This window comes from Galendromus occidentalis, unplaced genomic scaffold (assembly GCF_000255335.2).
Source record: "Galendromus occidentalis unplaced genomic scaffold, Mocc_1.1 scf7180000076006, whole genome shotgun sequence".
Classification (NCBI taxonomy): domain Eukaryota; kingdom Metazoa; phylum Arthropoda; class Arachnida; order Mesostigmata; family Phytoseiidae; genus Galendromus; species Galendromus occidentalis.
The window spans coordinates 521913-541814 of NW_003803996.1; the positions used below are offsets into that span (position 1 = coordinate 521913).

At 52.8% G+C, this 19902-nt stretch overlaps 1 protein-coding gene across 1 annotated transcript; it reads right to left on the reverse strand.

Annotated features, from left to right (window-relative positions):
- Positions 1-1493: 1493 nt before the first annotated feature.
- rhea (Talin_middle and talin-RS domain-containing protein rhea) lies at positions 1494-19547 on the reverse strand. Its single transcript, XM_018641733.2, has 17 exons — positions 19537-19547; positions 17046-17289; positions 15744-15873; positions 14343-14506; positions 13840-14166; positions 11269-11892; positions 10728-11011; positions 9297-10314; positions 6391-9057; positions 5932-6246; positions 5218-5718; positions 4775-4900; positions 4072-4377; positions 3537-3875; positions 2482-2773; positions 2003-2371; positions 1494-1855 (listed from the first exon to the last, which is right to left on the reverse strand). The coding sequence occupies exons 1-17, from the start codon at positions 19545-19547 to the stop codon at positions 1779-1781; spliced, it is 7794 nt and encodes a 2597-aa protein (XP_018497249.2). The 3' UTR covers positions 1494-1778.
- Positions 19548-19902: the final 355 nt, after the last annotated feature.

A 19902-nucleotide genomic window follows, 5' to 3' on the forward strand; every position in this document is an offset into this window, starting at 1 on the left:
AACAACACCCGCAGCTGTACATCAAGGGGGTCGTTCCGACCTCTTGCGCTGAAATCAGGGATATTAGTTCCGATTTTCTCTGTTCGTCTATGTCTCCGTTCGTCGTCCCGTCTTTGGTGACCGAGCGATCACGTATTCCGTGTTGTCTATACATGCGTCAGGACCAAAAATATGTTCATCCAATCAATAAAACTCAATTAATGCAGCTGGCCCGTTTCCTCGTCGATACTGGATGAATTCAAGCATCCTAAACTGAAGTCAGCTCGGGGTGGAGTGACGAATAATGTAGCGAATCCGTGATTTCCCTCAGCCTCTGAGAATCTGAGTCAATCCAGTTTTTTTAAATGCCCTCCAAAATCTCGAGACCTTCTCATTTAAATAATTACTGCGGGAACGGTCGACTCAGACGGGAGATTTGAGCGAGTGCCCCGAAAAGCGCTACGGAACGTTTGGCGTGTCCGTCCTCTTCGGAGCGACGGCATCTTCAGACACAATTTCCAGCAGAGAACCTGACAAGACATTGCCGCCAGCCGCCAGGCTCTATCGACGAATTATTCGTCATGAAACATTGGTGTCGATGAAATTAGATTTGTTTTATTTCAAACGCGTTCTCCGTCGCCAGCATTCTAGCTCGAGGTCATCCAATGAGTTTTGGATAGGTACGTGCTGCGGTAGACCCGCTCTCAATTTCCAGATGTGTTCTACAGTTGTTGGGCAGCTTTTCCTACCGTATCGGTATAATTATTCCTCGCATCACAGTGGGGAGAGCTTGCCCATGGAGAGCTCCAAGGAGAACGTCCGGGAATCTGGCAGTGATAAACCCTCCGCTTGAGGCAGATGAACGTCTGATACCCTCGTTCCCTTCACATCGCCTTCTTCACTTCATTATCACTAAGACGGCGCTTCAGTAATGAGTGAATTTAACGCGTTAAATCGTTTTAATGAACTCAATTGACAACATTGCGCAACGGGAATTTTCGCAGCAGCACCGATAGTTATAACGATGACACGAGTAATAGTAATATGAATGAAGGTGGTAAAAAAAAGGGGGTAATAAGGGAGGGCAGTATTATTATTATTTTAGGCACAATTACAAAGATAGATACGCTCATTAGCATGAAGTATAAAGTTTTGATTTCACGCTTTTCCGTCACAAGTCTCTCGAAGTTCTAGTTTTTGGAAGGAGAAAACAAACAAAAGAGTTTCGACGGCTGCCACACTCCTCAGTCCGTCACGGTAATGTGACGATGCCATCACTCGATTTGATTACGGGTATAATAACTGATGTGATGAAGTGATCGTTGTACGGATATTACGAGACGATGCGCCAGATCGAGGCTCTGATTCTGCCCTCGGCTCTAGCCTCGCATCTGAACGTGTGATTTGTACGCGGAGCTCACGAAAAGCAGCATCATCATCATTTTTCTCCATGAAATGAGGGATGAGAATTATGAATACGCAGTGTCCTGTCACAGTGCTCGATACCATTCAAGCCGGAACCGGTACGTCTGCTCCTCTCGCTCCTAAATGCGTTGAAGTGTCTCATGGACGATGAGTTGTTGATGAATGTGATGCTGATGAATGCGGAACGATGATGCCTCCAACTGTTAAGTGTGTCCCTCCGAGGCGGCCGAGGTATGAAATCAAGGATTTCCACTTCCTCAAAGATAACAAGCGGCGGAAGTCAGGAAGAGCTTTTGGGAGAACGACTATTGCACTAGGCCGCTTTGTCCACCACCACCACCATCCTCGTCTTCACCATCGCGAGTGAAGGGAAACTACTGATTGTGCGTCGTCGATCGAGACGAAGATTCGCTCGAGTGGTATGTGTAGGCGCTGTACGTCTCAGAAGCCGCTGGAATTTGATTTATTCGGGTCAGTACACACTCCGCTCTGATGGGGCGATAGGTGATCAGACCTAGCGCCTGAAGGCGATGAGGCGATCCAGTCAGCAAAAAATGAGGACATCCAATGTGCCCCGTTTGCATCAGAGCTAACTCACCGTATCCTTGGGTACCTCCTCCTTGCTGCTGAGAGGTACTGGGGCTCTCGATTTGTTCAGTGTGCTGCCGATTTCCGTACTTGGCACGTCGGAGCTGAGCAAATTTCTCACGAGCGGTTTCGAGTTCACGTTCTTTTCGCAGAATATCCTCGCGGAAGACGATCTCCTGAGCGATGCCACCGACCATACGTTTGTTGATGACCAGCTGGAACTCTTCCGTCTGCTCTACGGACTGCCTCGCGGCTCGGACCAGGCTCTCAGTAGCTTGTTTGACGGCATTTCCAGCAGCCTGAAGTCTTTTCATGGTCGGTGAGTCTGGCGATGACTTGACTTTGCATGCCACCAGCAACTGAGCTGTAGAACTCGCAACTGTGGAGTAGGAAATACGTCAGCGAAATTCAACTAGCGACCTCCAGAGTTTGGAAAATGAAATTCAAATCGAGGCGAATCGTCAAGGAAAAAACTCCGCGTCCCCTCACCCTGCTTAGCAGAAGAGATGAGCCTCTCTTCCGAAGCCTCTCCGTGGACGAGTGCGTTGGCTGCCTCGACGAGACTGTGCGTCGCGGCCGCAACGAGTCGTGCTGCCGAAATGAGGCCTTCGGACCATTGGCCGTCCTCCGAATGGTAGCGCGGTTGACCACTGACCATTCCTGCTGCAACAAGTTCCCGCTGTGCCATCGCAGCTGCTTTGATCAAAGCAGCTGTGGCAGCTGTGATGGATTTGGCAGCTTCTAGGATGAGCGCGTCGAAGTTCAAATTTTCGTCGGCAACCTGGATCAATGAGCGAAAAGAACCAGCGTCAGTTCCGAGTGGGCTCGGCCTACCGAACGAAGGTGTGAGACCCCCCTCCCTCCAGGAGTGTCAGTCTCCTATCACTTGAATTTTTCCTCTGTTCTTGGTAAACAAAACCGCTGCTTCCTAAGTTCTGGCCTCGTTCGCACTAATTCGCGACGTCGTCGGATTTTGAGCTCCCTCGGAGACCACATGATAATGATTGACATGACGGCGAGAGGCTGCCAGTCTCGCTGTCGGAAAACGGACTCACGAAAACAGACTTCAACTTGAGCTATCCATCGACGAAGTGTTGCATTCTCCTAGAAGCTCACGGTCAAATGTCACATCGGCAATAACCGTCTCCGTTTTCTGGACTGAATCCACAGCATTGTCACAACGAGAGATCGGTGAAACGATTGGGCAATGGCAGACTTTAAGGAATCCTTCCCTCGTCGTCTCCAGTGAAAGTGTGTCCAAGGCGGGCGGTGATGCTGCAGTCAGCAACATCGGACTGTCTCTCTGACGAACGGACTGACTGACACGACAGGAGCGACGCGCGCATCAGGGAAGACCTTGGCCGTCGTCAACACGAACCTTCTCCGGAAATGGCCTGATACATGACCGTGTTCGACGGCGATACATTCAACACAACTACCGAGGCGCCGGCGCTGTGAGCGGCACCCTTTTCGGTGTCGAACCACTACACTAGTCGACAAAACGACATGATCCAGCTCCGGCTTCGCCGTTCCTCAAAACATACCTGAACCGTAATTTCCCTCGGCCGGAGATTGGCCAGCTTCTGGGCGGCTGCTTCGATCGAGGCAGCTGCACCGAGGAGCTCGGTTTCGGCGATGACGGTCGGATCTTCGGGATCGATGAAGTCGTTCCCCTTGAGAGCTTCAGCGGCGCTGACGATTTCGGCTACGGCGGTGGCGATGGCTCTCGAGCCCTCCACCAAGCGTTGCTTCCCATCGGTCGGTCGGCCTTCCATCACCTGTAGAAGCAGCTGGAGCTGTTCGCGGTATCGGATCGCACAATCCCGACCGGATTTCAGAACTCGAGCCCTGAGCTCGGGGTTATCGGCCAGAAGCGAAGCGGCCTGGAAGGGAATTAGCTTATCGTAATGAGTTCAGAAGAGTCATCGATTGGCGGAGTCACGTCAACAGCTTGAAACGTGCCGCTGCTTGCAGTTGGCACGTCGTGATCGGTGGTCACTCCTGACTCCTGACCCCAGTCGGATGGCGGCTCGGTCCTCCATCTGCGCCGTAGACGAATAAAATGAATTCGAGACTCACCTTGCATGTTTGGAGCATGTCTGCGATAGCTTTGCGTCCCATATTGGCAGAAACAATGGCATCGTCTTGCTTGCAAGACGTGCCTGCGACGACGGCCTTCGCGGTGGCCAAAGTCACAGGCTTCGTGGACCTCACGAGCGCTTCGGGTGTGACCTCGGGAAGCCCACTGAAGTTTTGACTGTCGAAATTCTTGATCTCTTGGTAGATGGCTTCACTCGTCGCCTCGAGGGCTCTCGCGCCACGTGAATTCTCATCTTCGATTGCTCGAACCGTCTTAAGCAACGCAGCCACGTTTGTCACCATCGTCTGCAAATCCAGCGAACAGGGCTCATTGAAATTCTCAAAAATTCTCGAAAGAGGCGATTCAATGACTTGATGATTCGATGAATATCTTCCATTTTGGTCGGGGACATCTGCGTAAATATCGTCCACCATGGAGCTACATATTGAAATCGGTGCACTAAAGTGAGTTTCCACAAGAAGAAGAGCGACGTCATCATCATGATCCTATTCAGCAAGCAGAGCGAAAGATTCGAAAGCACCAACATCAAAGCTTGTCACGTCCTCATTCCCAAATGTTTATCTAAGAATCTATTTTTCTTTCGCCGATCTATTGTCTCCCCGTTCAACCTGCGCATCCAAACACGGCTAGCTGACTGAGAGATCGTTCAAACGGAGAGACCGCACAATCGTCACATATTACCTTAGCGGAGTCCTTGAGGTAAAGCATGGACGGATCGTTAATACTCTTTCCAGAAGCCACTTTCGTAGCCTGGATCAAGTCAGCGAGAGCTAGGGCCACATCCTTGACGGCTTTGAGCAGCATAACCTAAAATAGAACCAACCCCGCGTGAATCAACGTGGCGACCAACGGTGCCAAGCTAGCTATTTCTTGTCTAAGCAGAAATCTCGTGAATGGCAGAGTTTAGGCCCTGTTTAGGTTATTCTGACGCTCGGTTCTCGCAGGCGAATGCTATCATCGTCCAAGATATCCAAGGACACAAAACGTTGCACTAAACGGGCGGGTTATCAGTCGAAGATCCTATCGGGATTAGTCATATCGTCCTTCGTCCTTGTGGGAATCAGAATTCTCCCGATCGTACCAGTGCAGAAGTTCTGACAGAAGGACGATGAATGGAAACCCACCTGCGCTTCTTGATTCTGAGGTCCGAGAGAAGCGGCTCCCTGTTTGAGAACGTCGGCCAAGTGCACAATTGTCTGCACCGCATTTTGCGCTGCAACAGCTAACTGCTCTTGGCTGGAAGCGGCTCCCGCGACCAAGGTCTTGGTGTCGTCGACCAGGGCCTTGGCGGTCCTGAGAATGCTTTCGCGATGGTCGCCGAATTTGTCTCCGTCGTGCTCCGGGTTCAATGAGCCGGCCGTCGCAAACATTATTGTCGTGTCGAGGTCGCCAATGATCCCGCTCACAGTCGAAGCAGCGTTGATGCACGCTTGCGTTCCCGTGGAACCGGCTCTGAGGGCGCCGAGAATTACGGACACCTTCTCCGAGACGATTTTAGCCGAATCGGACAGTTCCCGTTGCGCGTGCGAATCTCCCGGATTAGCTTGAGCTGTTCCGCAGGATTTACTCAAAGTGACGCACGACTTGCCGAGCTCGTGCACTCCCATTCGGATGCGATAGGCAAGCTGAAAACAAGAAATTTTTACGCCTACGGAAAAATGCGGAACGGAATTCCGGTTTCGGGGGGTCCTGGGCCTCACAAATCCCCTCGTCCGTTCATCATTCATTACTCATCACAACCCTCTGAGAGTCGAGCGAGGAAAAAGAACGATAGAGATGCGAACGTGGGAGTGTATTCTTCGCATTTCAATCGACACGAAAATCGACTCGTGACTCACCTCACTGTTCGAAGTGACGGAAATTGCGGTCCTGCTTATGGTGACAAGGGTGGCGTAATGGTGACTGAGCTCGCTGGCGAGATGCGAGAGCTGACGGGGATCGCTCGAAGACTTGATCACCATGTCTTGGGAGACTCTGGCGATTTCTTTGGCGTTCTTGACCATTTCGGTCTGCACGTCAGCGAACGAAATTTCGTGTTGGGTCACCACCACGGGCTGATCGAGTTGAGCGATCGCGTTGTTCAGATTCTCGAGGACTCCGCTCACGAAACCGGCTTCGGCGGCCGATCTTTCGAGCGTTTGAAGAAGATCATTCTGCAAGAACCGAAACCAATGAGAAAAAAAAATCCGACGGACTGTCACGGAGGAAAAGTCAATCGTACAGGAGCACGAAAACGCCTTTCACGAAAATTGTCGAGAGGAGTTCCCGTGCGCGGGAATCGGGGGGATCGCACTCACCACAGCGTCCTTTGTGGCGTCAGCGCCCTCGTCGATGTCGTTGTGCAACATGTCGGGAGCCTTCGGGTTCCCGCCACACTCCTTCGCGGTGTAGAGGAATTGCACGGCGGCCTCGCAGACGGTTTTGGTCTGATCGATGAGCAGCATCTGCTGTTTGTTACTCATGATACGTCCGGCGGCTTCGACCGTATTCTGCACGAGAGTGTTGAAGTACGAGACCAATTGGAGTACGCAGTGGCCCAGCTGTTCGGCCTGGCATTTGGCGGCAACACGCAGTGGTTCCAGGCTCTCCCGGATCGCTTGGCAGGAGTGTTCGATCTGCTCCTGGCAGGTTCTTAGGTCATGCTGAGGCGAGGGCAACGATCCCGTCTGGCCCAGAATGGCGATAGACGCCTGATCCAGTGTTCTGATACAGCCGTTGAGCTTCTCGATGCCGTGGTCGCATTCCCGTTGTCCGGGAGCGCTCTCCTTGATGACGGTGACCAGTTTCTTGATCGAGTCGGAAACGGTACGGCTCTCGTTCGAGAATCCCTGCCACACGGGTGGGTCCTTGGGATTTATGGCCAGATCTTTCGAGTGACCGATGAGGTTGCAGGAACCGGCGACGATGTTTCGAGCGGTGCCGAGAATGGGTTGTTGCGCGAGAATGGCTTTGTCCGAGAGACGGGCGGGCACCGTCGCGAACTCGGGGGAGCTCGCGAACGCTGTCAAGTTCTCTACCGCTGTGATGAGCGGTTTCGTCGCTTGATTGCAAATCCTCCTGTTGGCATCGGTCGGATCCTTGTCGAGCGCTTTGATCCCACTGACAAGAGCCGACGTAGCTCCAGCAACGTCCTTCATACTCTGCAGGAACTGGTTCTTCGTGACCGCGTTGCTGGCCTTGCCGGAGGCCATGCGACAGGCGTTGCACAGGGACGACGTGTGCTTGGCAATGACCGTGGCGGCGCTGATCACCTGTTGCTGAGAGCTGTGGGGGTTTGTCAGCTGGGCGCAAGCCTCCTCGATCGCGTGCAAGGCCCTGGCGAACTGCGCGGCATCGACGACGCCCGCCCGACCGGAGACGGAGCTCGGGTCCGAGGCTCCTATGAGGTATGCGGCCTGAGCGGACGCCTCGACGAGACCGCAGACGGCGGTGCACGTCCTCTTCACGGCCACGCAGAAAGCTTCGTGTTGGCTACGCTTTGCGGTATCGGTGATTCCGGCCATACCGTCGCCGAGCATTTTACTCCTGTCCATAATTACATCTAGGCATTCATAATAACTGAGGTCTGAGATGGGTTCGCTGGCTTGTTCCAGATGGCTCTTGGCACTTTGGATCGCACGTATGGCGTTATCGCATTCGGTCTGACCGGGGGCCGAGGACGAACAGACTTCGATCAGCTGATTGATCGAATCGACGACGGCGCGACCCGCCGCAATCAGCTGGTTCCTCGCCGAGGCGCACGGGTCGGCTGCCGAAGACTTCGACACCACGAGCAGCTTCGACGACGAGATCGAAACGTTGCGTAGAGCGTTCGTGATTCGAGGATGGACGTCGGTGTTCTGGGTCTGGCCGGCGAGCTGAAGACCGACGTCGAACAAATTGTTGAAGTCCGACCCGAAACGTCGGACGGACGTCGTGAGTTTCGACGACGACGCCCGCGCGGAGTCCACCACGTTATCGGTGGACTTCTGGAGACGTTCCGCAGCGTTGTGCAGGTCGTTCTGGAGATCGCCGTATGTCCGCGAGGTCATGGGGTACGAACCCTCGTTCAGGGTCTGCGTCGACTCCTTGATGGCGTCGATCGTATCGTCGACCGCCTTCTGGCCGGGCAGGATGCTGATGCAGCTGGTGAGCGAGGTCGACACCTGCTTGCCCACCTGGGTGAGTCGTTGTTGGTTGTCGGGGTTTCGCGGATTGCTGACGACGTCCTGCGAGGCCGTGATTAGATCTCTGGCTCGCATCACGACCACGGCGGCGTTGTCGATCACGCCGAGCTGCGAATCCTGTTCGTCGCTGCACGCCGCAACTCCTCGAACGGCCGAGACGAAATCTTTCAGGGCGTTGGCCGTGTCCCGAGCCGCCACGAGCAGGTAGTCCTTGTCGCCTTGCGATGCCGCGGTCAGGATCTGGGCTAGCGACGAACCGACGACTTTGGAAGTGGCTCCGAGTTTCAACGAGCACACCTCGGTATTCTCTCCCGGAAGGGGTCGGAGGTCGTGCATCTGAGAAGCGTGACGATATTCGCGGAGGTCGCGTTGGAGTCCGTCGATCGTCGATATGGGTCCGGAGAGATCCTCGACCCTCTGACCGCACACCGTCCTGGCTTTGGTGATGCAGGTGCGGATTTCGGTGAGCGACGACGTCATCTCCATGGCTCTCGTGTGCAACAGTTGAGACGTCGTGGTCTCGGTGATGGTCGCGGCGAGTTTCTTCGATGTCGACGCCAGCGCTTCACACGGTCGGGTCACGTCTTCACACGCATAGATGAGCTCGAGGTGCGAGTCGAGTGTCGACGACGTTTGAGTGGCTTTGACGCCCTGAGTCAGCCGCGGTAGAACGCCCTCAACCTCACGCACTTGTTCCGTCAACTGCAGGCTCAACTGCTCATTCGACGACAGAGGCACAGCGCTGTGGGCAGCGGAGATGTTCTGGCGAGCGGCCGCTGCGACTTGCTTGGCGGAGCTCTACGAAAACAAAAAACGACTGTTAGATCATAGACGTCTGAATTTCGTGGAACGCTCGACCGAGACTGAATAGTGACAAAGTCGGCGGAGCACCGTTCATCGATCGAGTTGTGGAATTCACGGAAACAGAAACCTCAGGATTCTCGGTGGGAGACGGAGAATTCATCGGAGGAAAGTTCGGCGACGATTCTATTCCTCGATCTTTTGCTCGTTGTGAAAGAAATCGAGCCGTGACTTACCTCCAGTCTCTGGATGACTCTTCGTTGAACTGCGTTCCCACTGGCGGCGTCCGTGGCGACGCGGATATCCTCCGCGGCCTTCCGTAACAACGCCTGCGATTCGCAATCGTTCGGTCTCCCGGCGCAGCCCTTGGCGGCTTCGATCATCCGAGATGTCGCGTCAGTGAGAACCACGGCTGCGTGCAGAAGTTTCTTCTGCTGTCCAATGTCGGACTGCTGTTCGGCATCTCCTTCGATTCCCTTGACCAGCTGGGCGGTGGCCGCCGCGAGAATTTTCGCCTGCCTGAACATTTCGGTGGTATCTCCACTCGAGTCGAACAGACGGTCTGTCGCATCGAGGATTGTGGTGACGGGACCCGGATGACCCTCACGAGTTTCCTTAGCGCGAACGCTAATGTCCTTCACTTGGCTCAACAGGTCCTGCAGAGAGTTGGCCACCTGACGGGCGGCGTCCTTCAGGCTCTGCAGGAGTTTCGGGTCGTCGGTGGCATCTTGACAAACGAAGACGATGTTGTCCACAGTCCTCGATACTTCTTTACTGGCATTCTCGAGTTCGGTTTGGCATGCAGCATCCGCGATCGTCGGCGCGAGAACTTTGGTGCTGGACACCAGCTGAGATGTGGCCGAGGCGCCCTGCGTGGCGGCCTGGATGATTCGGTTCTGGAGTTCCTGATCCGTCGTCTGGCTGGCGACGTCCTTGGCTTTGAGGACGAGAGCCGCAGCGGCGTTCGCGACACCCTTCGCCAGGGCCAGCAGCAGCTCGGCCGTCTGAGTATCCCACTCGGGTTCTTCGGCGATCGTGTGCAGAACAGCTTTCGTCTTCTCTGCGACATCCGCAGCCGCAACGATGAGTTTCTGCGGTTGGGGCGGTCCGATCGGTTCAGCCGCGTTGAGGAGATCGCTGAAGGCTTTGCACATTTTGCGGGTTGCATCGATCAGGTCCCCGCGGTCTCGAGCGTCTTCGATAAGGGTGGCCATCGTGGCGACATGTTTCGTCATCTCGGGCAGTGTCGTGGTGCTGAGGATCGCAGACGGATATAATAAATACATTAGAATCTACGGTGCCCTAAGAGTTGAAGGTACCAATTGAAAATTATTGAGGTAGACCCGGCGAGCCTCAAACTGCACTCAAAAGATTGTGCGTGCATGTCAGGCGGTCAGGTTATGCACTAGAACGAGCGCGTTGGCGTTCGCCAAGCGAAGACCAAGAGCCCATCTGGGGGTCTTCCGAGTGGGCCTGGGTGGGCTCGCAGAACCGAGTCAGCGGCCCCAGCGTCTCCACAGGGACAACGCCGAACGGGTGATTCGAAATCGCATCGATAGACATAGTGATTGGTGCCGCGTGGGCCTTTCGGTCGTCTACGGCTTTCTACACCGGTAGCACCAAATGGCGAAGACCGTTGAGTTCGAAAAGTCAGGGTAGGTACTCACATAACATTGATGGCCTTCGACACAGCTGGGGGATCCATTTCGGCCTGAGAGGCGAGCGTGACGACGTGCGCGGTCGCGGCGTTCATCGCGGCGATATGCGTTTGGATATTCTGCTTGTGGGTGTCCAATTGACATTCTTTCCATTTTGTGGCGCCGGAGTCTTTGCCCAAATCCACGTATACGATCGGTCGGTTCAGATGATCGAAAGACTTCTTGATAGCCTCTGTGATGATCGCTTGCTGGGGAGACTCGATCAGGGTTGCAACGTGAGCCTGTTGGGGTGGCTAGACGGAACAGCATTCGATGAGTCACGGATCATAAGTAAACCTACGTATAGCCTTTCGCTTTTGATATATGTATGTGTAGAAAAGCATGCAGGAAACCGTTTTTCTTAGAGTCCGTGAACCGATACTAAATTTAGTATCGAGTTTGGGTGAAATTGACTCGCACAGTGGTGTATCTGTGTCTTCAGCTGAAATCTTGCGCTCAGATTGAACGAGGGAGCTAAGGAGAGAAACGAAAAGAGCTTGGTGCTACTCACAATTTGTACACGTTGGCCTTGAGCCAGAGTTCCAGTTTCCGTCTTGTGTTTCGATACGGGAACGTGGCCAGGGAGACCGATCTTCTCCGATTCGGGGCTCGGTCGGACAACGGATGGAATCGCGATGTTCTGAGTTTCGACCTGAACCGGTTGAACAGCGGGCGTGAGCTGGATGGTACTCGCTTTCGCGGGCGTGACGGAATCTTCGACGATCTTCGAGCCGTCATCGCCCTGGATACCAATATGATCCTTGGCTTTCTGTCTCTTGAGGATTATATCGATATATCCTGCGATCAGCTGAGCGATCTGCTCTCCCTCCTGGGTTTTGACCGAGTAGTACGAATCGGAATAGTCTCCGAAGTCCAGAGTGAAACTGTTCGGCGATGCGGCCCAACGTTTCACGGTTGTCAGCGGCCAAACTTTGATGATTTCTTTTGTGCGTTCGTCCAAACGCATCACCGACTCCTTCGTGATACCGAGCAGACGAGGTACGAGTTTGTTTTTGCCTTTCATTTTCTCCTTCACAAGGAAGAATGTGACTCCGTAGGTCCGTAAGGAACGCGCCCTGTGGACGTAGCTGACCTTGGCATCGACTTCGCTCAAGCCCTTGTAGGTTGCGTGACACTGCAATGGGAACGGGGGAACTGAGATCACCAGAGCTGAATCTCGGTCGGGGCTCTGATTTCACCCGATCAGAACACGAGCATCGACATGCTACTATTTTTCCTTTTCCCGAAAAGGATTGATGACGAGAGGAAAATCAAAAAATCGAATAATCCGAAAATCTCCAACAAGCGGAAAGGGCCATCCACAGACTAGGGAGAACATTCTTATCATCATGCGCTCCCAGGAACTGTCCCGGCCCCGCGAGAAAGGTCGACGACCGCCTTCTCGAGGGAGAACCTTCAACCCGCCGACGGCCACCTCCCGTCTCGTCGTTGAGAGGGCTCATGATCCTATCGGATTTCGTGAATCCTTATCGAGCTGTGACCCGATCGCATGAACTCCCCGGGCAAATACGGACTTGGAGTCTCGACCTTGCGCACGCTGCTATCTATTCCCGACCGAATATGAAGAATATGCGCATACGCGATAAGATGAGCTCTGCACTGTCCCGCCTTTTTCGTCGACGTGTGCCGCGGAAAGGGTCTCGGAGACCTCCAGCCTCCGGACCCTCAGTGCTCCTTTCAACGCTCTCTCGGCACTCGCAACGCCCACCCCTCCCTCGGACCCGTTCTTGGCCGTCAGCCAGACTGCCGCCAGGCCCATGTGGCGCCTGTCTCGATAAACGCTGTTTCAGGGAACCGGAGTATAACGAGACCGACCAGCTTCGTACAAAGTCGACTTCGGGTTCGCTTCGCGGGGAATTCAGTATTCAGGGACTCGATATGCGGAAACGGGACCACAAATCCTTCAGAATGGATTCCGTAAGAATCTCCGAGAATAAGCTGATTATTGTTATCATAATAGTGTTATATCGTCATTATTGAAGTCGTCCGCGGGATCAATGTCGGTAGCCACTCCCAATCTGGCCGCAGACGTACATTCATGGAGCGGGTACATTCGCTAGTGTATTTCTCGTTGACTGGTCGCCTCGGTCAGTGAGTCGCTCCTCTGCTTCGTTATGGTTTCGCGGTGAAGCCCAAAAACGTCGGTGGTCTGTCTATTGTGCTAAAAGGCTGAGCCGAAGGCCACTCCACCCTTCCTGTGGCGTTATTTTTTCGAGGAAATACGAACAATATCACGCCCGGTCAGGAGGCTGCCAAGCAATTGTTATTCCCTCCGTTAGTGTGAACCTCCGAGCCCAGACTCGCCCTGACTGAATACATGACCGAAAGTCGACAGAACTCTATTCCCCTAAACCCTAAACCATTAGGATGCGTCTCAATGAAAATCGAACCAGCAGCGTGTCCCCGATCCTTGGTGGAGCTCCAAGGCGCCCTGTCGGTCCCGGCCGACATTTCTGATTTACTGTCAAATCCAATTATCCCTGTTCCAGCGCCTTACGAGAAATCATCAGAAAACCCACGCCACCTAGAGACTTGTTTGCAAACGCGAGGGTATCCTGTCTTCCGTAACCTCTAGATTTCTATTCTCAAATTACTAAGCGATGCCGAGCCGGTGATTGGCGGACTGTTTGCCTAGCTAGTCGCTCGGCTATTCGCCTGGCTGGTCGTTGAGACGAACACCCCACGCACCAATATCCGGGTTAGAGACACAAGAACCGCGTTGGTGATCATTCTAGAGTCTGCCACGAGCGAGAATCGTGGGAGGTTGCCAACCCTGGTCTTACTCTGTTTGGCACCTAGAAGGCCGTCGTCGTGCTGGGTCACCCCTTCGCATCGGTACTGTACTCCCAGAACACTTCCTCGAACAACTGTCGCTGCAGCCGCAATCTCAACGATTCTTCCGACATTTTGGGGATAAATTCCATTTGAAAACTAAACATGACATCTGTTGCCAGGCTCTGTTTCGACAACTGGCGAGGCGTGATTCAGGAGGCCTCACCAAACAAAGCCTAACGAGCCTCGAAGTGCTGGCCTACGGAAAAAATCCCGACTCGGTACTCACGCCAAAAACTCGTCTGTCAATTCCTTTGATCTTGGTGAAGGTTTTAGGGAGAAACTCCTTGAGCTCGATGAAGCCGGCCTTGTGTTTTCCTTCGACGTAGTCGCCGAACTGAATTTGACATTGGAGACCGGCGAATTCACATGCTTCGTCTACGGTGACAGGATGAGTCGTGTTCAGGATGGCATCCCTCGCTTGAGCGTAGATCAAGTTCAGTTGCACGGGATCTCTCGAGTCTACGTTCGAATCACTGAAGAAGTATTTTCGACGTAACGTCAGCTTTTCTTCATCCGTGACGCCGAGTTCCCGTAGCGTTTTGCAGTGATCGACCTGGGGAATTTAGGGGAAGGAACATAAGGTTTCGATCTCATTAATTTTTCGCAACACAGAGTCTCCCTGCTGTGGACGCCCAGGACCTTTTCCTCAGAGCTCGCGACGGAGATTCCCCGTCCCGATCGATCAATTTTTTTCCTTTGAGGAGCCCCGGTTCGGTAGAGATCACGTACCCAATTGAGGTCGTCGTCGGTTTTCAATTTTTTCTTCAGCGTCTGCATCTTATCCTTCCGCCTCAAAGTCAGCGTGCCGGTCTTCTCTTTCTCGATGAGCTCATCCTCTCGGGGCTCTTTCGGCACCTCTCTCACTAGCGCAAACTCGTCGTGATTCGTGATACCTTGAAGAGATATGAAAGAGTCAAGTTGACGGAAACGAACGATTCGAGCGTATCATCTACGTATTCGTTTTTATCTCGGAACCGGATTTTGACGGAAGTCTATCGAGTCGATTTTGAGTTTCGTTGCTAGTACGAATCAATAGCATCAATCCGGATCTTCGACGACGCTCTCGCACGCTCGGCCATTCGATAGTTTGACTGATCCGGAGATTTGCGGACGTGGTCCAGCTCGAGCGAGCGCTTCGCCAAACCGTAGCCTATTAGGGCGGGAAATTTTCTTCCGGCATGGTGCCGCTCGCATGGCTCAAGTGACAAATTTCTGTTGATTTACGTTCGACAGCCTTGTTCAGGCGTTCTGTTTCCTCCGCATGGCCAGTCTCCGATATTCAGTTGAGCGAGCGGGAGAGCTACTCAGAGCCTGCCCGCTCGCAGGGAGGCAACCTGGCTGGCGGCTCGGACCCTAGGTCGGCTGCCAGCACAAAACCACAGCGGCGCCCAACGTCGGCTTAGAGTGCTAGAGAAAGTTATGTTTCATTCTCGGTTCCTGCTCATCCCACGAGAGACCGAATCGAAGAAGCCTTCCAGAGCTTTCACGAGGCCACGAAATGCGGATTAGAGCGTGAAATGCTCTACGAGGATCCCCGAAACTTGGATCAGTGCAGAATTGGTTGATTAAGCTCGGAAGTTCGATGTCCGAGTGTGAAAATGGTGTCATGAACCTTCGTTCTGAACTCCGATACATCTGGACTCAATCGATGTTTGGGCGAGCACGGAGAGAAAGCGCGGAGAGATTCTTGGAAGCTGACATTTAGGTTAACTGAAGCGTGACACGCGTATCCCTTGCCGACTAACTCGACTAGCTGGGAGATGTTGGCTAGCTCATGTGTTCGTCGACGCACTGGCACATGCGCGAAACCTTTGAATCCGCATCGGAAGAGCATGAGCTTTGTGTCTGTGAGGCTTCCGAACCTCCATCGTGCCACTCGTCGTTCACTCAAGCTGTTTTAAGCGCCTATCTTTATTTATTTACTCGAACACGTGGGTGGTTCCTCTTCATCGTCGTCGTTCTCTTCTCTGAGAGCGTTAGTGTGACTGGCTACGGATGAGCCTGCCCGAGCTTCTGCCAGACTCACTCACCCAGACGATACACGGAACCCACTTGGTGGAAACTACCAGGAGGGGAGCACCAGAACTGCGGGTGCTAGGAGAGAGAGAATGGAATAGGAATGGTAGTTACCAATTTTCGAGCAGATCACGACCATCATGTTGGCAACTGGCTGCGAGTCATCCACGAGAACAGTTTTCACGGTCCCGTCGAGTAAACCAATCCGGAGGTTCCGCATCTTCTTGCGGTATTCCACGAGGTCCTGTAAGGGGAGAGACAAAAGCTTCGATGAGAATCCCCCAAATCGCTTCTCGGAGCTGCTCGGGAACGACGCATGCCATAAGGACGCTCCTAAATGGAAGCCCCGTCATCGACTAGTTCAGTGTCACAACTTCTGCGATAAGTCTCGGAATACCAGGATTTAGAACGCTTGATTCGTTCGGAGCAAACTGGGGGAAAGGGGGAGAACCACTCGGGACTGCTTCAATGATCGTCGACATACGCTGCCCCATCTCAAAATCCTCTATGTAGGTCAGAGTCTTCGAGACTCACTCTCGATGAGAACGGATGACAGCAGTGTCCGTCGGAGCGACCGACCGACTACAATGAATTATGTGGCCCCTTTTACGGCTTCCAGCCTGGTTGTAAAACGCGTCGGTGAGCGTTAAAAAAAATAAAGAAGGCAAAGAATGAAGATGCCGAACGAACGGATCGACGGAAGAACAGGTGTCGCATGCATTATGCGGAATCGACTTGGGCACGACCGCGGTGCTCGGATGGTAAATGACTCGCAATAAGAAAAAGTCCTTTTTGAGAAATGAAGATTCACTACCAGATCACGACCCGCGGTCCGGTCAGTATGGCTGCAGGGTGCCTTCTTTTCCTTTTTTTCTCCGGGAGAGCATCCGTCGGAATTCTGTTCCACAGCGTACCAGTCCGAAGGGGACGATAGACGGGGAAGAATGGCAAGAAGAACACAGGTTCTCGAAAAGCGAGAATATATCGTATCCGTGTGTGAACACAAGAAAGCCTATTCATCGGAAGCTGGCACGCTAGCGCGCACTTGATGGCTTCCAATATTTTGAGAACAGTTTACTTAAGGTCCAAGGTCACATTGACTGACTACATCGGGTTTTCGAGCTCGCCGCTTTCAGGCCGGCAGAGACTTTTCGAGTCGGCCTTAAGTGAGGCTCGATACATGTATGTAGACTCGAGAATGCGAAGTATAAGAAGCGAAGGGAATTTCGAGTTTTCCTCGGATGTCCAGAATTCGATTTCGGGAATAATCGAGCTGGATGTCCCGGTTTCGGAAAACCCAGGTCGTTTTCCACATACGAAGCGGGAATCTTTGATCTCGTGGCAAGGTAAAAATCGAAAATCCATCGATGGGGGCCGGACATTCGAAATCGGGAGAAATGGGTCTGGAAGCCTTACCCCGGTTTTAAGGAGATAGTATCCGAGTGTTTTGCTGTTCTCGAGCCATACGCCGCCTTTCTTCGGATCCTCGTTCACCAGGAAAAGACCGCATTCTCTCGGGTCTCCGAGTTTACTCTCTGGAAATTTTTCCCGGACGATCCGGCAGGCATCGAAGACTTGGATGTTCGGGTCGAATCGGATCGTCTTCGTGGCTTTTCCTTCGAGTACAGCCACTTTCAGTGACAGACTCGCCATCGTTAGGCTGTAAAGCAAAACAAACAGATCATAATTAGTAGTGAGCTGATGCGTGTTTTTCTACGTCTGTCTACGAATGGAAGCTGAACCGGATCACGACAGTATCTAAGGAGAAATATCGGAGCTATAGTTCAAAACGACACAGACCCAAAACGGTATGAGATTCGACACCAGGATACAGGGATGGATCGGATCGAGGACGCCGCCTTCCTCAGAACGGTGACAATGGTAAGGCATTGGAAAGTCACTCGATCTACGCTGGTCGGTGACGTCTCGAGTTATAATCGTTCAACGAGTAGAGGGTTTGGAAACAGCGGATGAGCTGCGGATTTTCGACTGATCGGTCGCGAATAGCGAATGTCGTAGATAACTGCTGGCGAAACTTGGCAGCCCGATGAGACCTCAGACTGGATTCGGAGCACGGCATACCAATTATGTCGGAGGAAGCTGCCGGAGCATCGATGAGACCGCTATTTTCTGACTATTGAGGATGACTATATCGTCCTATCGGTCCATTCCCAGAGGAAACGAGCAGGGAACTCTCCAGGAGAGACCCCTAGCAAAGGAAAGGTCCGTCCTGGCTTATCTACTCCAGGTCGTACAAGAGCCGTGCGGCAGTCGATCAATCCATCGACCTATCTATCTATCGCAATCGAAGTTCAACGCGGGAACGCGAGGATGATCACAGGAGGAATGCCTCCACGTGGCGCCCTCAGAGAGCTCGCGCTCTTGGGCGGTTGATTCTCCCATCGAAATTGTAATATATATCATTGAATCTCCCTAATGAAAGGAATGTTATCTATCTATCAAATGGTCGCTGCTATCATCGACGGGTCGAGAGGGAGGAAACCGACAGCATGCTGCTCACCTCGAGGAGACAACCACGATGACGTGTTATCTCGAGCGACATGTGCGCGACGAGGCGCGATTGAGTTTTCTCAAAAATCAATTTTTTTCTCCGGAGAAGCTGTCGTAAACGGGATGTTCGATTGAAGCGATTGCCTTTTTCGAAGCGATGGTCGACAAACGCGTCGACAACGAAGGACAGCTCAGAGAAATGACACCCACGTGCTCACGTTCAAGCATTGCGTGGTACGGCGACTCGGCAGCCGCGAACTGAATGGAGTTGGGCAAATACTCACTGTTCCAGTCATATCTGCTCATCGTAATACTCGCAATCATCGGAGGTATATGCTCACATCCTCATTCAGACGGGGATATGTGGTGAGTACCGAGGAATCAATTCACCATACTGAGGAATTCCACGTCTCCGGAACCTAGGTATCTGCCAACTTTCATGAAAACTTCATCAGCTCACTCGGATATAAGATATAACAAATATCCCGATTGGGGATCCGCGCCAGGAATCGTTAAGAAACTCAATCGAACAATGGACGATTCATGGGAAAATCCGTCATCTTCCGTGAGACCCCGGGAACGACCGTACAGAAACTCGGAAAGCTACGAATGCTTTCTTGAATATAAAGGGATCAGCTCACGTCAAACCTCCTCGAACGAATCTGATCAACTGAGATTACGTCGCCGCATAACACTTCGGACGTATGAACGCCCACAATGAGCCTGATGAATAAGTCTCCTCCAAGACGACGCGATGTCGTCATCAACTCTATAATCCAAGCGACCATGTCAGCGATGTGAGCTCCTTCAGCAGTCAAACATAGACGAAATCCGGGATAACTCGCCGCTCAGATTCCGATTGCAGCAAATCTCGCCGGAAGAACGCGACTCTGCTCAACAAGTACGAGTCGCGCGTCAGGCGGAGAACGTATGAAAATTCGGATATTATTGGCTCGAGTACCCACCCACGCGGGGATTCCTGTTTAGCTACATGTTTGCTCCGGATGATTTTTACACATCGGAATTATCGGAAAAGGAGCATGGAAACTCCGCGAGGCCTCAGCGCCGCTGAGGTTCCGTCACGTTGAGCTCTCTGACTACCGATGGCCGGCACACTCTCGAGCCAGGCATCAATTGAGCTTGGTTCCAGGGAGAAACTCTCGAAAATCGAGCTCTTTCAAAGCGTCTCGAACACCTCTCCCAGAAACCATGATTAACGCAACCTCATATCTATTGAGCTCTGGCCAGAGTTCTGGGAAGAGCGACGCTGATGGTTCTCACGGGAGCGCCGGCTGGCAATCGAGCCGAATAATCACCGAGCGGAAAAGTATACGGCAAGGCTATCGACCGAATTGCGAAAACTTGCGAAGTACGTAACAAATAGCACTTTACTCACTCGTGCCTCATTGTGCTCCCTTTGCCACTGGTTCAGATATTCCTGAGCTTCTCACACTGATTCCATCGCTTTCCGCGGCTGGAGATATTGAATACCCGCGGAATATTTTCCCTCAAAACTTTTACGCGCACGAATTAATGCACGTTATCCTCTCGTATGGAGCCTGAGGGAGAACTTCACTTTGGAACGCGGGGCGACCGGGTCAGCTCTCGACTGGCACGAATAATTGTAGACCACGTGACGAAGCGACAGACACAAGACGACTCGGGCAGGGCTGATCTAATTCGACGCACAACTGATACGAGCCTTGAACGAGGGTGCACAATCGGCGATCATCTCAGGAGTACGCGATAGCTCGAAAACGTC